This window comes from Megalops cyprinoides, chromosome 4, assembly GCF_013368585.1.
Source record: "Megalops cyprinoides isolate fMegCyp1 chromosome 4, fMegCyp1.pri, whole genome shotgun sequence".
NCBI lineage: Eukaryota > Metazoa > Chordata > Actinopteri > Elopiformes > Megalopidae > Megalops > Megalops cyprinoides.
Window position 1 is genome coordinate 41,138,328 of NC_050586.1, and position 21,558 is coordinate 41,159,885.

Sequence of the window (21,558 nt, forward strand, 5' to 3'; positions counted from 1 at the left end):
GAGGGGCTGGTGACTGAGCAGGAAGGGCATTGGGGGCGGAGCCTGCTGTCTGTCCTGGAGCAGTGGTGGAAATGTTCATTTGTGCTGGAGAAAGGGCAGAGCCTGCAGGCTGTGCAACAGAAGGGGCGGAGCCTAGTGACTGCAGTGGGCTGGGTTGCATCTCCTCAGGCTCCTCTTGGGTCTGCGTGCCCACCAAATGCTGGGCCAAGGCATCTGCTGGACACCCCGCTCCAACACCATTGGACAACCGGCCTGGCACCACAGCCGGGCCGAGCTGCAAAGGCTCCTCCCTTTGTAAAGGTGTGCTTCACAAATAAACGCACAGCACATTACGCAACAATGTTGTGTGCAGTCACATTTTACACTACAGTTACTCATCCCTGAAGGGCCAAAACACTCGTGGGTATTCAGTCCACCTGAACGCTTAGTCACTTAGCAGAGTTTGCCAATCATTACCTTGACTGAACCACCACAACAACCATCTGGCTCAGGTCTGCTAGCGGCTTGCAGGCCTCTGGGACCAGAGATGAGGAACTGTCACAGCCACAGGAGCACAGTGGCTAACTTAAATCAAACTCATACCCTACACAATCTACAGACGACACAGGCCAAAGTATCTAGTGAAAGTGTAACCACTTTAGACATGTCCTGAATCATGCAAAAGTGAACTTTGCTTGTGTTGCTGGTGACAATGGGGTGACAGAGGGCTCAGGGTCTAAAATGAGATCTCTCAGATCCCTCCTGAAAACACCTTTGTTCTGGGAGAGTGCAGTCTAGGCTGTGTAGCACTGACAGAGGTGAGAGTAGCGGTGAGTGCAAGCAGGTGTGACATCAGTCATGTGGAATTACCTGACCTGCCCATGGTCTGTCTGGAGCTGCCTGAAGTAACAGTTAAGGAAAAGAAAAAGAAAGAGGGAGTCAAGAAAGAAAAGGGAGACAAGAGTAAGAGGAAGAGAGGGAGAATAGTTTTAAGATAGAAGAAACTTTATTAAAACTCTTCTACAGATACATCACAATCCCCAAGCATGTTACAGATACATGTTGCAAATATATAAAACTCTGTAATAAGATTCTGCTTCAAATCAGCTCATTTATCATGAAACCAAAGCAACTAAGGCTTTCAGCAGGCACTGCATAGCCAGTGGGATGACAGTGAATGAATGATACAAACGAATCAATGCAATCACAAGTGTAAAAACTCCAGCTCAGTAGACAAGCTAATCTCCCTACATAACCCAGCCTTGCTACCATGCTCAGTTTACTAGACTCTGCATCACACAGGCTCCCACTCCTTGCTTCCGCACTCGCTGCTGATCCCAAATTAGCCACCAGCAAACACCGACCCCTTGCATGACGTGATAGTGGCTGATCAGAGATCAGTCGGGGAATCGAGGGAATGGGAAGCAAGGAGGGCAGAGTTCGTTCCTTTGGGTCTGGAGCAGTGCCTTTGTGACACAAACTCTAGAGGCTCACCTCCTCTTGGGGAACTGTGTTCTTTTTGTCTGTCTCATGCGTGGACTCACTGAGCTAAGAAAACAGCTACGGTTCTCTGTGAATGCTCCTCCAACAGTGACACCCCCCCCCACCTCCAAACTGACTTCCCAACATGCCCCATGCGCTCCACACGGCTCACACCCCTGCCTCACGCAGCGGGGCACTGTGGAGAACAGTTCAGTCCGATGGGAAGACAGAGCAGGACCGCTGCACTGTGACCCAGCTGAAAAGCAGAGCTCCTGCATTATGGTGGCCTCTACTCCTGCTGCCGGGAGCATCTGCATCTGCTTTTCCCCGGCCCTGTGTCTGCGAACTGTGCGAGCGCTGCAGTCCTCGTGAGAAACTCACTCGCGGCGTAACTCACCCACGATGGCGTACTTTGTAAGCCGTTAAAGGCTTAACAAAGATGCCGCCGTGGTGGGGGAGGGAGGGGTGGAGGTGACATAAGACACCCTTTGTTTTAGATTCGCAGTGATTCATGGGGCAGTAAACACTTGGGCCATGTGGGCCTGGGTTCGGGGGGATGTCCTCAGAGAGGGAGCAGGTCCATTCAAAATGCTCATACACACAAAACACGAAACGCTCTACTGCGCGGCCTCAAGCTTTATAAACAGTCAGAGAGAGAGAGAGAGAGAGAGAGAGAGAGAGAAACAGGGCATGAATAAATTCAGCCAGCAGATGGAAGGATGAGGTTCTGTGGCAGACGTGTGGAAGTGGTTCTTTGTGTCCTCGTCTTGGCGGGAGGCTGACTAACACAAACGATCAAACTCATGCACGCGTGTGAGCGAGTCACTCGGATTGGGGGGGAGGGACGGGTGGGGCGAGTCGGGCGGCTATTGGACATTGAGGGTGCGTGCTGACACCCCATGATGCCAGTCGCGCAGCTTGTGGTATCTGGGTCCGATGACCTGGGGGTTTATCCTGGTCACCCTGGTGGCCGTGCAGGATGGGGGGGGGGGGGGTGGAGGGAGGGAGGAAAGAGAGAAAGAAGAAGGGAGAGGGAAGGAGTGAAGGAGGGAAGGGGAAAGCAGCAGGGGGAAAAGAAAAGGAAGAGAATAAGAGTGGGAAAACTAGTCAGTCCCATACTGAAACAGAAAGTAACACTTGTACGCCATGCAGATGCAAAAAAGTCACATGATAATCTATAGCTTCCATTTTCTCTTCATTATGGTTGCTTATGAATATTAATGTCCACAAACTATGAGACCTTTCTTCACCACTGCAAGGGACCCACTCTGTAAGAACCTTCCCTGATCACTTACTCTTCACCTTTTCAGCAATGCAAACCATTTCCACTGCATGACCAAACCACAGCAGACCAAACCAAAGCAGACAGTCTTCACCCTCACACACGCACGCATGCAGAATCACCACAATCACAACATCACTCACGACAACACAGACATTAATTAGCAAAAGCAAAATCTCATCACTCAGCCATCTGGCTAACGCATTCACATGCCGTATGGCTCAGCGTGTAAATGAGCCGGATACAAACAGAGGTGACATCACCCGCTTGAGTCAAGACCAATGTGTTTTACTAGCCCCCAGAGAGGTCTCGAGGTCTTTTCAGCGCTAAATGAATCATATTTATTGTCAAAATTTGTGCTGTGTGGTTGCACAAGTTTGCCGTTTGATGCTCGCTTAAACCACGGCGGTTACCCCTACATAGTGAGCTAGTGTTCTGGACAGTATTTATGACTGCTGCCTCATGGCTGTGACAAGAGAAAGCAGATGCAGAAAGTGTAGCATCCCTCACCCACACACAACTCACTTCCTCACCAGCTCATTGAGAGAGCGCTGCCTGCATTGACAACGTTTCACCACTAAAGGTCCAAATCAGTCACAGCCATTGAACTGATTCCATTGGACACAAGGTTGAGTGCCTGGGGGTTGAACCCACATTTCGCTAGTTAAGATTCACCACTATCCCCCACGCTGCTGCGCAAAGCCGGTCTGCTTTCGGGCTGTCCCTCCAGCTGAGTTTTGGCCCGCTTCCCAGCGCCCTCTCTCCCGGACCCCGGCAGCGGCTCTGCAGCTGGGGCAAAGATGTGGGCTCTGAAAGGCTCCAGCACAACCGGGGGACATATGTATGGGTCCAGGGGATCTCAGGTTTGGCCCTTTTGTTTCCGTCAGGAACTGGAGAGCCCTACCTGGCAGCAAACCAAATCCTATCCCCCCCAGAGGGCTTCCAAAGCAGTTCCAAGGGTCTGCTCTCCACACGAGCACCCCCCTCACTGCTTGACCCGTCTTTGTTCCCAGAAAGCCCTGCGCCACATCCCAGTGCAGTCTGTTTGAACGCCACAGAGAGCTGATTTTCATTGGTGCATGGCCCACAGTCCTTTTCAATTACCCACAATGCATTAATTTGTAGAGTGCTAACCTCGACGAAGGCCCTGTGTGCCTGCAAGCTGGCCGAGATTATCTGTGATGAACCAAATTGCTGAAACCTTCAATGCAAAGCCAGGCCTCTGGGCTTGAACCGTTTCCACACCATTTTTGGGGGGAACCTTGAGGGGCGGCTTCCTCCGATCTCACAATAAACTAAGCATGCTGAAGTTCACCGCGCGGGGTAAGCCGGGCGTAAACACGAAATCGCAAATCGCACAAAAACACAACGGAGCACGCCAAAAAGTTGTGGGGTATCAAATCCACACGCGCTCCGTCATCCAAACAGTAACAGTAACAACAACAACGCAGGAACCATGCAGAGAGAGAGCCACCGCAGGACAGAGCCCCAAGAAAGACTGCCTACTTACTTCGTCTTCTTCTCAGTGTCGCTGTCTTTTCTCTCTAGCTCTAAGGGAGAGAAGCAAAGAAACAAATGTACTCAGATGCTTCAACAAGATCAACTACAAAGAACATGGAATGGATCTAGCAGTAGCTTTGCTTAATGCAAGGCACTACACCAAGCCTGAAACAACCAGCGTTAAAGAAATTTTGCAGAGCTGAAGGTCACTTCAGCTCTTTAACGTATAATGTAACTGACCGCATTCTATATTTGTGTGGGGTGAGCCAGGAATAACACAAAGCAAAAGGTGTAGTTTTGACAATATCTCTGCAAACCAAGTATTGAAAATAAGCTTCTGTAAGCAGGTTTCTACAGAGTATGCTTTAGAGTATCAGCCAAAAGTGCTATGCAGCAATACAGCACTGCAGTGTGTCATAGGCTAAAAGTTCAAACAGGCTCTTTCAATCTGGGCATCTAATAATCCCTGTCTGAGAATTTAACTTGCTCAATAATTCCCTCCCTCTCAACTTGAGCTGATGTGTGATGAGTGTTCTGAAGCAAAGTGGCTGCCATGCATCATCTATGTGGGTGCTGCACAGTAGTGGCTGAGGTGAGACCCTCTCGCCTTCACTGTAAAACGGTTTGAGAACGATGTAAGGCACTATATAAATGTAATAACAATATTATTGTTATGTTGATGTGGGTCCTGAGCTGACTGACCATGCTCGGTGCCAGTGATCTGGGCCAGGATCCGGAAGGACCGGGACTGGGAGGTGCCGGTGCGGGGGTGCCAGTCCTCAGTGTCCTCGATCAGCCGCTTCTTGCTGGCGTCGCCGTGGCTTGGCACGTGGTAGAACTCGATGTCCGTCTCCACGATGGGCTTCCGGGGTGCCCTGGGGCGGCAGACAGGGAGAGAGCGAGTGACTCACCTTCCTCACAACCCTCAAAACCATCATCATCATCATCATCATCATCATCAACTCCATAATGCTGTGTTGTTTTTCACACACAAAGCACACTTTAATTGGTCTAGACACAAGATGCATATGAGTAGACTATAGATGTCACATGATTCAACAAAACAATAAAGAATGCCAGCCCGTACAGTGGGAGGCCAAAAGAAACAAGCATCCAAAGAGAGACATTTCATTTCAAAATGTGATCAAAACAGATTGTGATTAAAAAACAATCTCCACTGTCATACACAGAATATATTTCATCCTCAATTCTCCATTTACCTCGGAGGCAGAGTTTTTCTGGATTTTCGGATAACAAGGGAAAGATGGAGAGAACACAAGAGAAAATCAGAGGAAAATGAATGACAACAGTACAGAAATGGAAGAAAAGGGGACAAAAGAGGAAAGAAAGAGTAAAATGTTTTACTTTTCTTACGAATAAAGCTGTGCATCATAAACATGCAACTGTTTTGATGTTTCACACATTAAACTAAGTGGCTCTAATCTTAAAGGACTGTACTTACTTCTGAATAGTATGCGGTCCACTAGCAGGAGAAGAAATAAGAGAAAGTATGTTGGCAACAGTAAGAAAGAAATGAAATGAAATGAATGAAATGAATCACTGCAAATCACTGCAATCCGTCACTCTTCAAACACTGACAAGCAAGAGCACTTTCAGGGTTGCATACATTGCTGGCAACCCAGTGAAGGTAAACACACCTTCTAAGAAAATCTACAAGATTTTATTTTATTATTACTCACACTGCCAGAAGACTTGTTTAAAATGTTAGTGCTAATCATGACAGAGGCTGGACTGTTAGAGGAAATGCTCCCCACTGACGAAAGTGAACTCTGGACATGCTCCATCTTACACCACAAGATGGCGCTATGGCATTCTCCATGTCAGTTTTCAGGTCCTGATTAAAAAAAAAAAGGTTAAAAATAACTTGACACTTGTGCACTCACTATCAGTAAGACTAATGTGAGCTACCCTGACATTAAGCACAGGTTATTAACCTGGCCATTAATGATATTTATGCATAACCGCCCCTCCTCCCAGCTGGTTCATGCCCCGGTTGGAACGAGCCGAGGGAGTGTTGACAGATGGGCCAAATGGCTGGCGTTGACAGAAAACATGTTAATAATGTTTTATAAATCAACACGCGCGTCCCCATCTTCCCCAACGGCTGAGTGTGTGAGTGTGGGTGTGTACGTGTGTACCTGTGCGTCTGTGTGCGAGTGTGCCTGTGCGAGTCTGTGTGTGTTAGGGGCTGGCCCTGTGATCTACAGCTGTGATCTACAACGACTCAACAGACGCGACGCTGCGGCGTGCTCCAGTCCCCCCTAAGTGACAACATGATTCACTGCGTAGCATGTCAATCCTGACATGCCTTTACAGAACGGCTGTGCTAACGACGCGGCCTAGGGGGGAGCTGGGGCAGGGGAATTCACCTCCTGCACCCGTAAGCTTGGAAATGAAGGAGTCCACTTCCTCTTGTATACCACACTTTAATACCAATCTTTTTAGATATAAGTTAGTTCACTTGCTTGTGGCCATCTACGTGAACACAGGTCTCACTACTGCTGTGATTGTCACACGATTTTTAGTGCATGTTTTAACTGCGTGCTGTGCCAGGCATACAAAGAAGGCACAAACTCGTGCTGTGCACACACACACACACAAACATGCATTAACCCTTTAAATGGATCAGATGGACAAACGGGCACCAGACCACAGCCACAGCTAACACTCCACATGCCGGCCACGCCACACAGGCACATGGCAACCGGGCAATTGTGGTGGGAGTACTAACTTTGTTACCGGAGGGGTCTCCTGGAGAATTTGAAAGAAAGAAGGGAGACAGAGGAGGGGGGAGGGTGGAAAGAGGGAGAGAAGGGCACAAGCCACTTATTACTCTTGAAGGCCTCCCTGCTTTGCGGCAACATGTGTGACCCCTCTGAGAGCACGAGCAAACCGTTCTCCGTTCTGACACACAGCATGCCGGGGTGGACGCGCATGCAAGTACCATACCTGAGTGGACCCTTGCTAACATGCATCCAAGGTACAGGGAATGCATTTCCAACATATGTCAAAATACACAGCCTATACTGCAAAATATAACAATTACGGTCACTTTCATTCATGTAATTGTATGTGTATGTACTGTAATTGTAAAATTGCACTTGAATAAATATTTATTACACCAATATACTTTCATGAATATTCAAATACATCAGCAAAAACTGCTTGTGTAATAACATAAAAATATATATATATATTTAGTAATATATGCTATATATTTTTACATTTAGATTTAATACTTATATCACTTATTGGCATTACTTCTTCATTAGGGGCAGAAAAGAGGGGGTTGGATCGGCTCCCATGCTGGTCTCTGATAAGCCCCCTCATGCTATGCATTATGGGCAGGTGCCTGAGAGGCTGCCTCCTCAGCTCTGCCCCCTCTCTCAGCGTTTTAATGAGCTTATGCAGGCTCATTACACGGGTCACGCACAGCGCCCGGGTCAATCAGCCAGCTAATTGGGTCCCTCCAGTAAAAGCAGCGGGAAAACGTTTTTAAGATGTTTCCAGGCCTGGGATAGAAAACACAGTCTGAAACTGCAGGCTGGAGCAGAGAGAGGGCTGAATGTTGAGGGCGAAGTGATGGAAAAAGGCAATCAGAAACAGAGTGCTTAACTGTACCGATGCACAGCTTACTGCTCCAACTTACAGCAATGACTGGCAAGTTGCTTAATGGTTACATTATAATACTGTATGCTTCTCAAAATAGATTTATCAGAAGACACACACCATGCACGTCTAATAGTAGAATGTTTCTCTTGTTTTCCAAAAGACAATTAAATATCCAGAATGGTTGACATATTTATATACACACTTATGTTTTTATGTCTAGATTATCTTAAAATAAAACCACAACATTCATAAAAGACTAAAAACAGAGGAAAAACTAAGTAAGGAAAAAAGGAGCACTACAAACATAAAAAGTTTATTATTTCAAGTTTCTTACATCAATAAAAGGCTACCAAAATAGTGTGCAAATAATCTTAAAATAATCAATATTTTCTCAGAAGGAAAATATTATTTTATACAATTTTTACAGCGTACAGTAAATGAGTGCTGCTTGAGAATGACTTAAACTGCAGGGAGACGCATTTGCTTCCAATTACAGTCAGTGCTGGCAAACCGGACGATTCTCTGCTAATTCAAACCAAGTGTCTTCGCTTTTCCTTCATTCCCACAACAACTGGACGGGGAAGCAAACACACTGCCTAGGAAATTGATTAATGTCACTGTCAATTAGGGTGATTTCTAGTAGCAGGTGTGGAGCATTCTGGGTGTCCGGTTTGATTGTTCTTTTTTTTCCCCACTCTGAATCAAACTTTACTCCAACATCTTGGGACAAGATGTGTCCTTCACTGTTTGCGGTTGTGAAAATGCCGTGCAATTCCACAGTCGTGCGGGGAGAGCAACCTCTCTGGGGGAAACAAACAAGATAGGCGTGATTTTGTCAGCTGCAGGGCATGAGAAAGCACCGATAGGATGACATTAGAAACAGATATGACTGACTGATATGAATCTTCAATGGATTGAGAACGGAGCATGAAGCCTGTGAGGCCAAAGCTGGACAATGAGCACTGATGATGGGGGAACTTGTGACCAGAAAGTTGTGTATTCAAATCCCAGACAAGGTGGTGCTGCTGAATCCTTGAGCAAGATAGTGAGCACCTTAAATTAATATCAAGCTATGTAAACAGGTAACATCCAAAATGTACTCTTTGATTCATTCTTCCCTGGAATATCAATTATTATTAATCCCGTTTATGTATTTCTAGATCTCCTGGAACATCTCCTAGTGCAAATAAATAATGTTATGTAAAAAGAAATTCCAACCAGGACAGCTAAACAAGACATACAAGCCAAGGCAAACACTGTAAGCTCATATCCACGCGAGGCCCTGTAACAGGGTAAAGGCTTCAGTTCTGGCAGACCAAGCATTTCGGCTCTGATCCTTGTACAGCTCCAGACGCATACCAAAGCGGAGCAGCCAGTGCAAAGTGGAAATTTTCGTAATGGGAATGGTAATTATTTCCGCGTTGCGTGTCAGAGGTTACACCGACACAGACACTGAATGGCAGGCCCGGCCAGGGGTGTTAAAGGTGATGGCGGTGACGACGTCAGTGACGTGCAGAGAAACCGGACCCCTGATACCGAGCCTGCCAACCCCGTGTGTCCCCCCTCGACGCCTCAAACCCAGGACACGGGGATGTGAGGAGAGTGATGTCATGTGACGCCCTGACCTCGCGGGTATTCCGCAGATTGGGACAGCCAAAAAGGCTCACCCACAAGGCAGTGTTAGCAAGGGAGGTCTGGGGAGGTACGAGTGGTGACCTCATGCCCGCTGACGCGCGGAGAAACCCTTCCGAACCCTAAAAACAGCCCTGCTCCCGGTGTGTGGAAAAGCCCGCGGAAAACCGACCCGCCCCCCCCCGCATGCCGGGAGGGCCAACGCCGTAAACAGATTGGGTTACCACCGGCTAAATATATCTGCCCGCGTCAGCGACATGGCTGCTGTGCTGGGGCACATACGCGGGGGGGGGGGGCTGCTTCAGCCGGTTAAAACTGATCCTGAGACACGCGTGGATCAACGTCTCTGACAAAGACAGAGAAAGAGTGTGTGCTGACATGGAGCATTTGACTTTACTGGGTGTTCTCGTGGAGCCCTTGGGTGAGACGATGCAGGGGCTGGACACGAAAGACGCCCACAGGATGAGGCACCCACAATCACACCACCACCTGACATCTGTTTAAACTGCTCTCCACTCCACTGAACCGCCGTCCAACAACTACACCGCATACCAAGAGTTCATATTGCCTCTGCCGCTTTACCCTTCACTGAGCGACCGTCTAGTGCTATACCACAGATCAAATATTTAAGAAACACGTTACGTTATGTTATGCAGCCTTACCCAAATTACCCTCCAACAGCTACACCGCTCACCATATGTTCAACTTGCTTATACCGCTGCTCCCCAAACTGACTCACACCAGCTATTTATATTGCCTCTGCTGACATCTTCTGCTCTTCACTGAACTCCCATCCTACAGCTACACTACCACTCATTTCAACTGCTCTTACCACTGCTCTCCAAACTGAACTGACCTCAAACAGCAACACCACCTTTCACTGAACACTCTGATCCACTTAACATCTCAAAAAGAAAGAGGCTCATCAACTTAAACTATGGCATGTTTGGCTAGTGGCACATACCATCTGATTCACCTCAAATTTATATTAAATCAGAGTTCTAAAAAACAACTAATTGCATATCATTCATTTAAATTCACTGCATTGGTATGAGTTATAATTGCACTGGGAGTCATGAAATATTACATTTATCAAGCTTCACTTGCCTTCTGCTTGTAAATGATTCCTGTATATAAATTAAGAGATTGAGAAGATATACATGGAAGGTCCACGTCGGGACCTTAGAACAGCAGTCTAGTCGCAAGGACAGCAACCTGTCTCTAAGATGGCTGACTGGGTAACCCAGCAGGCTTGTGTCACGCCTTCTCTATTTGTGCTTGTTAAGGCTAAAATGGTGGACTTAAATGCTTTGAATAACACTCATTTATACATGAATACATGTGCAGAAACACACTGTCCTTCCTGTGAAATAGACTGCTCAATCAGTGACGGCATCACATGTTCAGACCATGCTATTTAAAGCAGGTAGACAGGTACATCATTCCCAATCAGGTGCATCCCATCATGGCAGCAGTGTCCATCAGAAAATGGGGTTTTTCAGCAGGGTAATGATCCATGCCACAAGGCTAGGAATGTTTCCAGGAATACCAGAGTGAATTCAGCTTACTGCAGTGGCCTCCCCAGCCACCAGAACTCAACCCAGGCGAACATCTGTGCCATGAGATGAAACAAGCTATTCAGATCACAGATCCACTGCCAGCCAAGTTGTGAGAAATTATACATATAAATAATAGAAATATATTAATAATATAAATTATATAAATTATATATATATGTGTATATATATATATATATATATATATATGTGTGTGTGTGTATACACACTGTATATATACACACACACACACACACACACACCGATGAGCCAAAACATTATGACCACATGCCTAATATGCTGTTGGTCCTCCGTGTGACGCCAAGACAGTGCCACCCCGCCGAGGCATGGACTCTGCAAGACCCCTGAAGGTGTCCTGTGGTATCTGGCACCAAAACATTAGCAGCACATCCTTCAAGTCCTGTAAGTTGCAAGGTGGAGCTGACTTGTCAGTCCAGCAGATCCCACAGATGTTCAATCAGATTGAGAACTGGAGAATTTGGAGGCCAGGGCAATACCTTGAACACTTCATCATGTTCCTCAAACCATTCCCAAACAATGTGTGCAGTGTGGCAGGGTGCATTATCCTGCTGAAAGAGGCCACTGCCATCAGGGAATACCACTGCCATGAAGGGGTGTACCTGGTCTGCAATAATGTTTAGGTAGGTGGCACGTGTCAAATTGACATCCACATGAATGGCCGGACCCAGGGTTTCCCAGCAGAACATTGCCCAGAGCATCACACTCCCTCCACCGGCTTGTCATCTTCCCACAGTGCATCCTGGTACCATCAGTTCCCCAGGTAAATGGCGCACACATACACGGCCATCCACGTGATCTAAAAGACAATGGGACTCATCGGACCAGGTGACCTTGTCCCACTGCTCCAAGGTCCAGTTCCAACGCTCGCGTGCCCATTGTAGGTGCTTGCGACGGTAGAAAGGGGTCATCGTGGGCACTGTGAACGGTCTGCAGCTACGCAGCCCCATACTCAGCAGGGTGCGATGCACTGTGTGTTGTGACACATTCCTCCCTTAACCATCATTACAAATTTCTGTGACTTGTGCCACAGCAGACCTTCTGTTGGTTCGAACCAGACGGGATAGTGTTGCCCTCGCGTATCAGTGAGCCTTGGGCGCCCAACACCCTGTGGCCGGTTCGTGGTTTGTCCCTCCCTGGACCACCGTCGGTAGGTGCTCACCACTGATGACCAGAAGCACCCCACAAGCCTCGCCGTCTCACAGATGCTCTGACCCAGTTGTCTGGCCATAACAATTTGGCCCTTGTCAAAGTTGCTCAGGTCTTTACTCCTGCCCATTTCTCCTGCATCCAACACGTTAACTATGAGAGCTGGTTGTTCGCTTACCATCTAATCTACCCAGACCTTGACCTTGTGCCCTTGTTTGGAGATGATCAACGTTATTCGGGTCACCTGTGAGTGGTCATAATGTTTTAGCTCATCAGTGTATATATACAAGAAATATGTATATATGAGAAATTTATACTATACCCAATGCTTGTTTCTCTTCTTGTGTACTGAATATTATATTAGAGCAATTATAAAGAAGTCACTGACTCACAGCTAAATGGAAATATACAGCCACGCAATGGAAACTGAAATAAATGTGGAGTAACTGCACAACTACAGCACACATTTCTTGATTTGGACATTTGATACTTGTTTTTCAAATCCAAATTTCCAAAACATCTGCCGGGTTCTGCCGGTTTCCTTACTGGCTGGATCCCTCCGTCTGTGAGCGAGACAGCGAGTCCGCCCCTTCTCAGGCTCGCTAGAAAAACAGCTCTGCTCACAGAGGATGGGACCACGTCCTTTCCGCCGCACAACCCGTGCTAAGGCGCTGTCTGGGCAGCCCAACAGCAGAGAAGCAGCCTCAGAAACCCCTCCGTATCCTATCCAAAAAGACTTTTGGATCAGACATTAAAGAGGACAGTAGAGTTCTTTTTGATAAGAAACCCGGACTCCTTTTAGGTTCATCTCTCCTTCAGCCTAATGAGACACATTTACTGGCTTCAATTTATTGACATATTTGAAAAATGAAAAGTGGAAAAAGAAATGAGTAGGAAAAAATACCAGCTGGAGATACAGAAGAAACAGATCTGAAAAACAATGTGTAAACTCATGGCTTTCCTGGATACCAGTTTTTAATAAACAAATGGAGACAGAGTAGGTGATACAATGCCATGTTGCATTATTTGAACAGCTAAAGCAGTCTCAGTCAATCTCTGCTGTGAGAGCTAAACACTGTAGTCTGACCCCACTTGTCAGTGGTATAGATCCTTACACCTACCTGTCTGTTTTGCGTGATCACTTTGTCAGGCTGTGCAAAAAAGGGGAGGGGCCAGTGTTAGTGAGTGACACCTACCCATTGTGCTGCACGGCTCCACCCTGGCTCTCCAACAGGCCCCGCCTCTGCCCCATGGCCACCTCGCACGCATTCTCATTGGAGTACAGGTTGATGGGAGTGTTATAGACAGAGGGCTGCGGCGGAGTAGGAGTGGAAGGGGACGCTGTCACTCTACCAGGGGAGGAGGAGGTGGAAGAAGAGGAGGAGGAGCCAGGGAAGGGGGCGCGGCCCAGGCTGGGCTTAGCGGTAGGGTTGGGCGAGATGCGCGAGGGGGAGGAGGAGCTGGCCAGAGGGAAGGGAGGCTGGGGGGGAGGGGCGTGAGTGGGCGCGGCCGGGGTGAAAGCAGAGGAGGCGGAGGGGATGGAGGCCACTTTGGGCACTGGGGCAGCGACATTCCCCACACCCCCGCTAGACCCCGCCCCGAAGGGCCGAGCAGTTTTGTTGTAGGCAGGGTTGGGGGCAGTGCTGGTGGGTGCGGTGGGAGGAGCTGGGTGGGTGATGGGCACGGGTTTAATGATCTCCTGGGGTTCATCCTGAATGGTGGGGGAGAAACATGCAGGACACTCACATACAGCACCACAGCACACACATGCAGGACCGAGGCTTCCTAACTGCAATATGTATTATCAACACAGCCTGGGGGCACCCAATACTGTCAGAGCCTTACAGAGCTCTCACAGTAACAGTTACAGCATTAACATTAATGTCATTGATATTATTATTATCAATATCCATTATCATCATGTAACAGCTGCCATTATTCAGGGAGACCTACAAAACTTATGAATGTTCAAGCACAACAGCAATCAAATTCTAGAATATATGTCAGAGACATTTCAGATATTGAAGAATGATAATGTACTTTTACCTTAACTAAGGCGTCCTGACTAACACAAATAGTAGAAAAATACAATATGGCCATGGAATCCAATGCACAGATTAATATTAATTTACGGGATTAGGGAATGTATAGGAAGCATCAGTGTTCTTTGTTTATGCATCAGTAGCAAAAGAGGTATTCATTTGCTCACTGGACAATGGCGGTGTGGATTAAGATGAGGCTGAGATGGTCACAGTCCCAGCATGCAACACTATCAGGCATTAAAGCAGCCAACCACAGTGGCACTGCATGGCATTGTTTCAGAGGGGCACAGGTAGCATGCTCAGACATTCCATGGCAACGGTAAGCAACCATTTGCCAGTCTACTCTTGACAGTCAAGGTTGTCTCACTTGACTGTAAGAGCACAGCTACAGAGATAGCTTACAATTACAAAAACAGGACCATCATGTATCTATAATTATCTTACATGTCTTTGATATTTATTTTTCACTACAGGATCTTTCTGACATCATTCACTAAATCTCAGCATGTTCATATGTTTAAACCCATCTTTATTTCTATGTTAAGTACAGCACAGAGACCCGTGGAAAAAACACATACCTTAGGGACCACGGGTTTTGGCACACTGGAGGCTCTGTAATACAAACAAAAATACATTAAGTTTCAGTTCATGTTTCAGTTCCTTTTGAATCCTGAACTGAATCCTGACCTTCAAGTTTGTCTAAAGGCTAAATTTCTCAATAAACCAGAGAGCTTATAATTAAGAAGGTGTTGTTTGCTGGTGTGTTAATATGATGGATCCTGACTTTCACATTCAGTGTTCCACAGCCTTTTTTTCTGGATTCTGCTGGTCTCCTTGTTTCCCTGGGTCCTGTCTGCATGTGAGACAGAGAGGATCACAAATATCTACAGCTGCTTTCTGCTGTGAAACAGTTACATTCAACCATCTGACAGCTTTGGATTTTTGTAAACTCATGTGATGTACATGTAGCATGACTTTGTTGGGTTTTGGAGTATCTAGGAGTATCTGGTAAGAATGTCAGGTATCAATGCTCATTAAGATAAATTTTGATATACCTGGATAAGATTGAAGACAAAGAATAATTTGCCAGGAATGTAGCAGAATGGTATAAGTGCAAAGATCATTCAAAGATCTAAAAATGTGTACTTTAACAGGGGAACCTCATGCATTAGAAGTATTTAGACAAACTCTTCTGAAAAGGAAATCAAGAAACCCTCATGATCTGAATCATGAGCTAATATAGAAAAAATCCTGTGATTTGCCATTAGGAAAAGCATCCTATTGCACATCCATGACACTTGAATTACAAAGCTAAGAAACACATGTAGTATGGGTTACCAGTAGCTGGAGGCCTATTAAACTACTCTATTTCATACCCTCAGTTCCAGTTCCCCAGAGGCTGGAGAGATACCCAGTCAGTATGACATTTGAATGTCAGCATTTGGAGTCCGCTCAGATTGAACGTTCTGGAACACTTGAGTATGTCGCACTTCAGTGAGGTGCCTTTCCAGCATAGACAAAACCTCACCTGCTTAGTATCCCTTCCCAGAAGGAATCCAACACAATAACAATTCCATGAGGAGAAAAACTCAGCACTATAAGGTCAAATATCATGAGGCATAAGACCTGTCTGAAACATCAGAATGAGTAAAACAGAAAAACAGCATGACGCCATGACTGTATTGTTTTCAGGTGTCTGGTGGGTTGACTGAATTGGTGAGCTTCTGAATGTCTTGTGAAAGGTTAACAGCACAATTATGATTGGATTAGACATGAACATTATATTCTTATTTAAAGCGTGTAGTAAAATGCATACCCTGTGATCAGGCACACAGATCAATAAAGCCTTGAATTACGCTGCACACAGAAATACCTGCAAGCGGCTGCCCGGAGGGGTTATAACTCACTCTGTCCCACATTACACAGCGCATAAATAAAGAGGAAACGATACCCTCCCAAAGCTGTGCGGCCGACGCTATCCTGGCAACCCGCCGAGGGATCCAAGAGAGGAGCCAACCTCGCCAGGCACCTCCCAATAAATCTCCTGCTCTGCTGTAGGAACCGAGAATTTACTGGCGATATCATAATGCCGCTTGCACATTCTCAGAACAATCCTGTGAGCAGCGAAAAACAATGGGGGAAACCCAGGAGACAGAGCAGACTGATGAATCAGAAGCCGCTCTACAGACGGGGTTTAAGCTGTCATTGACTGAAACGTACATGGTGAAAGTGTCCTCAGTCCTGCTCTCAGAGGGCTGCAGCGTCTGCTAACGTTCTGTTGGGGAAGTGAGAATTTAATAAAAATTAAATGGTCTGAACTCAGCGGTCTTAGAAATTGATGCCCTTGTTTATCGTCCGGCACAAATGACACCAATTACTAAAACTCCTCACCATACCAACATTAAATCAATTCTTTTAATTATTTACATTTAATATTTTTTATTAAAGATATTAATTATCGATTAAATCACTGAATTTGTTGATCGGAAATGAGCAGTCTGGTGGATCAACCTTTGTCAGAATTATACAATCACAGCTGGAATAAATTAAAAAGGTTTATTGAGCAGTTACACTAAGACAAGGACAAAATTCAGATTCTGGGCTACAGACCTGGTCCACTACCTTAACAGACACTAACTTACATAAAGATATTAAAAAAACAAGAACGTGGATGGATCACGGAATGGATGATTGAATGCGTGAAGAGAAAATTACCCAAGCCAATTGCTTAGCTCTCCCGTGCAAGAACACAGGAACCACTCACGATAGCAGCAAAACTCCAAACGGAAAAATCCAAAAGTTGCAGGAGAAACTGAGCCACAGACTGGATGACTGAACGGATGACTGAGCGCCTATCTGAGCTGGCTGAACACCAAGGCTGAGCTTAGGCAAAACTGGGCATGAGCAAAAACTGAGCAGCGAGGCCTGTTCTAGGCCTGACTTAAGAAGAAGCTCTCTCCACCTCCCTGACCCATGCATAATTAATTTTATGGTGGGGGAGTGCCTGGAGATTTCTTCAGGACATCATTTTGAACTGTAGATCCAGACATCTTGAAATACCAGATATATTTTTGAGATTATCATTTTTGTGTTAAGCTCTTTATGAGCATCGCAATGACACCAAACATTAATAGGCATGGGTTGAGAGGAGAGAGTTGGCTGAGAGGAACTGGTAAAATGATGGTTTTGCTGATATATTGAGAAATACATGTTATCACATGGCAGTGGATTTTCCAACATTTTCCTCAGTTAACTGGGGGGTATAAAAGGGTAAGCGATCTGAACATGTAGAGACACACAAAGAAACACAAACACACACACACACACACACGCACACACGCTGATTGTGCTTTAAGATTGGCTGAAAACGCAGCGTTCTTTAATATTATATTAGAAGTATTTGGTACCTGAACCTCTTTCTGATTAAACCAAACATGACTGCGCCCACCGTTTAGCCAAGGATTCTACATCTGAGGGGCAGATTAATGCTTACCAATACACAAAGGGGGTGTACCACGCCCTACTTCTGCTTTTATCTGACAAAATCAAATGTAATACTGAGATTTTAAAGTATCTGATTGGGTTCTAGGTAACTTCTTGCAATTCTTAAAGCAATGGCTGCTTATGTTAAGAAGTTATGTGACCTGAGGTCACTGATTTAGGGGTATTTATGGTGGTAGGTCATTCGCCCTCTTGCCTGCTATGTGTGTGTATTTGTTGACTTATCTTATATGCCCTTGGTCTGGTCCTGAGTAATGAAGGGAGCCCTAAAAACCCAGAGCAGGGCAAAGAACCATAAAATGCCTGGTACTCTCCCGACAGCTTCCTCCAAGGCATGCGTTTGTGCTGATCGCTGCCTTGACGTAGCAGCCTTGCAACGTTCTGAGATTGTAAGTGGTTTAAAAACAGGCTCCGAAACCTGCAGGCTTACACCACTCCATTATTAGAGCTGAGAAACTCAGCTCTCAGGGCAATGAGTCTGCTGTTCGAAAGAGGATGATCAACTCCAAGAAGATAAAGGTATACAATGTCAAACTTCCCTTGTCTTGTGGGCTCCAGGTCGTCCACAGGGACAACGTTTGATTGTGCAAGTGTTTTGGAGGATCAGCCTCCACTGACACTGTAGGGATTTTCACATATGAACTTCGGATAATGTCCAGAGAATCAGGTCCGCACATCGTCCAGAGTTGCCCTTTCACACATGTAGCACACAACAGGAGCTTGTCCGTGTCAGACGTGTTCTCACCTACTGGTAATATTCCATTTGGTTTAGGCGAGGGGTGGCACCTGGGTAGAGCGTGCAGGAGGCAGGACATGACACAAAAAGTACGCTGCAGAAATCGCAGTGGCTGTATTCAAAACCACCTACTGCATACTGTGTACTGCGTGCTACACAAGTATATACTGTATACGGGCATGCTATTTTCAGTGTAGTACCCAGTATGAGACCATTAATGATTACATTTGGAACGTTTAGAAACGTCCAGATTTCCTCGTGGTATTTTACAGTTAGACACCACTTGCATTCTCATGAGTGAAAAGTATTGACGAGTTCATGAAAAGTATTTGTGAGTTGAAGTATTTTCAGGTTTTTTCTTTTCAATGTCTTACCTTTCAGTGGTACAGGCACATAATGTGGCATGGAGGAGGAGAAGGTGAACATAGTTTGTAGTATTGTACTTTTGAGAAGCCTATAAATAAATATGACATATAGCCATCCTAATGGTGCAACCAGTACACATAATTTATTATTAATTATACATTTATTATAACAGGAAGGTAAGTTTTTGTTGTTCACTGTGTAATGTTAGGTCACCTATCTCACTATACCTATCACCATTACTTAGCTACAGCTTAGCTAGCTACTAACCAGATAATAAACTACTAACAAATGTTATTAATCATCGTAAGAGAAAGTTTTGGCAGTATAGCTATAGCTAACTATCTCTTTAACAATCATTGGACTCAAAATAGCATGTATTTGGATGTATCCGCAATGTCAACGAAAGAGTGGAAAGCAATATACAGGCATGCGGAAAAGAGTACGAAACAGATGTCTGTACTCTTCCGGTTTCGTGCCAGTCGCATGATAGAAAGAAACGCCATCAACACGCCCACTCACTCGCTGTGGATTCTCCAGAACGTGACCTGCTCTATTCACACATGGACTCATTAGATGGACTTTGTACTAGGGAGCTGGCAGAGTGAAGTCCGTCTCATGTCCAGTCCGACTGATTCGGACATTTGCACTCTCACATACTGCTCCTCCGGGTAATGGCTAGATAAGTTCCGGCTTTCAGTGCATGTCTGAAAGGGGCTTGTGATGCACTGTATACATTTGGGAAATGCTAGAGTTCCACCCAGTCTCTGGCTGGCTTTTATGGGGAACAACATTTTCACACAAGTGGTCTTTTTATGTGTACCCAATAAAAAGAGCTTGTTTTACACCCTCCCCTGACAAGCCCATAAACGCATATTTCACACATACAAAAAACACATACCCAGATGGACGCGCGCTCAAACAAACATAAGCCTATATGCACAGGCTCCCACGTGGATAAAGAAGCGTTTCATTCAGCACGCTGCCATTTGGCCCACAGACCGCCAAGCGGTGGAAAATTAAAGAGCGGCAAACAGATCTGTGCGAGTGTATGGGTTCATGACGTTGTGCAGGCGTGGGGAGCTGTACAACACCCTCAAACAGAGGGTGTGGTACACTACCGCATCTTCCATGCATTACCATATAAGGCAGAGCCCAATCAACATGCTAGTCGCCGTTGGATATGCCAGAGTTAGCCAACCCTGTTTCTGTGTGACTGCGAATCCTCCGATTTTCTCTCAGAGTCCATTGTGTGAATAGAGTGTCCTTCCTGATACCGGATGCTGGTGGTCTATATCTGAGACCTTCAAAATAGTGCCTGTTGTTTTTGGTGCCCAAGACCTCAAACACTTTTCTCTGACGTCGGTGCACTTGCATGTCAAGCTGCTTCATGTGGGAAGTATCAAGGGAGGTTCACGCCCTGTGAAATGGGAATATTCGAGTTGCTTTGGGGGTTACCAGTAGGACATAGTCACTTTCCAAGGCTGAAAGTTTAGTTCATCTTAATAGGTCTCTCAGTAATGGCACAGCTATGGACTCATAACTGTTAATAATAATAAGCCTGACTGTGGTGAATTGGTGAGGATGGTATGGACATGATGAGATGTACCATGCTAGTCCAGTCACAGCCCATCCACATTGTGTCCTATGGCTCTCCATCAGAGCTTCAACACACTATCTCCCTCCCAATCAGGCCTTCTGCCATATATGACCAAAAAATGCTGTGAAAACAAATCTCATTTTTCCCACGACACCCAGATGCGCATCAAAAATGTACCACGGCGCTCCAAGAAAACCTTTTTTTTTCCCCTATGCAACAAATCACAGCCGTTCTTGTTCCCCCTCCCTCAAATGAATGGGCTGGCACACTCATGTCCTTGACCTACTTGATGGCGTCTAGACTGTGGCGTTTTTCTTCCATTAATCACTGACACTGTCCGCCTGCTTCCGTTCCAACATCCTGAGTTTTTTTCCTCATTCGTGATGCCCGTTAATTATGCAAAACTTGCATAATTGGTGTCATTCTTTCCACAAACGGGTGACGTTCCAGAAAATGGGACACATTCCACGGCCATCCCCTTGCCTTATTAGGAAGAGGAGCAACAATTCGCCACTCGCGGAACACAATGTTCACTAAACAGAAGCAGACCTAAAAAACAAACCTCTGATTATTGATGTCGGCCTGCCACCCAGGGCCCTAAGTTTTGTGATTGCTCCCACATGTTACTGACAGAGCATGCCCCCCCCCCTTTTTTACACCCCCCTCCCCTCCCCACACACCGCTTTGTAACGGGAAGGACTGAGTCAGAAATAACAAGTCCTCTCTTAGCTATTTTTAAGACCAAAGCCAGGAGTTATCTGAATGTGCTTGAAATAGCACATTGAGAGAAACACGGTGGCTTTTATCTAGTGTGCGCTTCACCCGAGGGAGGGCCAGGCAGGGAAGGTTCAGAGAGGAGGTGCACAGCGGTCGCCTTTCAGCAGAGGAGCACACACCCAGGGTAGAATATTAGGAGACAAATTATGGAAGTGTTGGAACGCACATGAAAAAAATTGGATTTCCATGAAACTGTAATATGTATTTAAGGGTAGGGTTTCTGGAAACCAAAAAATAATGAGATTCAGACAACACACCCTCCATTTCATTGCCTTGGGTATGAGGGG

General features: G+C 46.0%; 1 protein-coding gene across 3 annotated transcripts in view; it reads right to left on the reverse strand.

Annotated features, from left to right (window-relative positions):
- The window catches only part of LOC118776297 (PDZ and LIM domain protein 5-like), a 101,756-nt gene that overhangs the window by 17,187 nt on the left and 63,011 nt on the right, over window positions 1-21,558 (reverse strand). For 2 of the 3 annotated variants that reach the window (XM_036526522.1, XM_036526521.1), the window contains exons 4-7: window positions 14,873-14,906; window positions 13,449-13,963; window positions 4,946-5,118; window positions 4,254-4,293 (exon numbers count right to left, since the gene is read on the reverse strand). In XM_036526522.1, the coding sequence (XP_036382415.1) occupies window positions 4,254-4,293; window positions 4,946-5,118; window positions 13,449-13,963; window positions 14,873-14,906 (762 nt within the window). Of the gene's footprint in view, window positions 1-4,253; window positions 4,294-4,945; window positions 5,119-5,463; window positions 5,482-5,705; window positions 5,727-6,995; window positions 7,016-13,448; window positions 13,964-14,872; window positions 14,907-21,558 lie in introns of all 3 variants that reach the window. The other variant, XM_036526523.1, reaches the window with a different exon arrangement.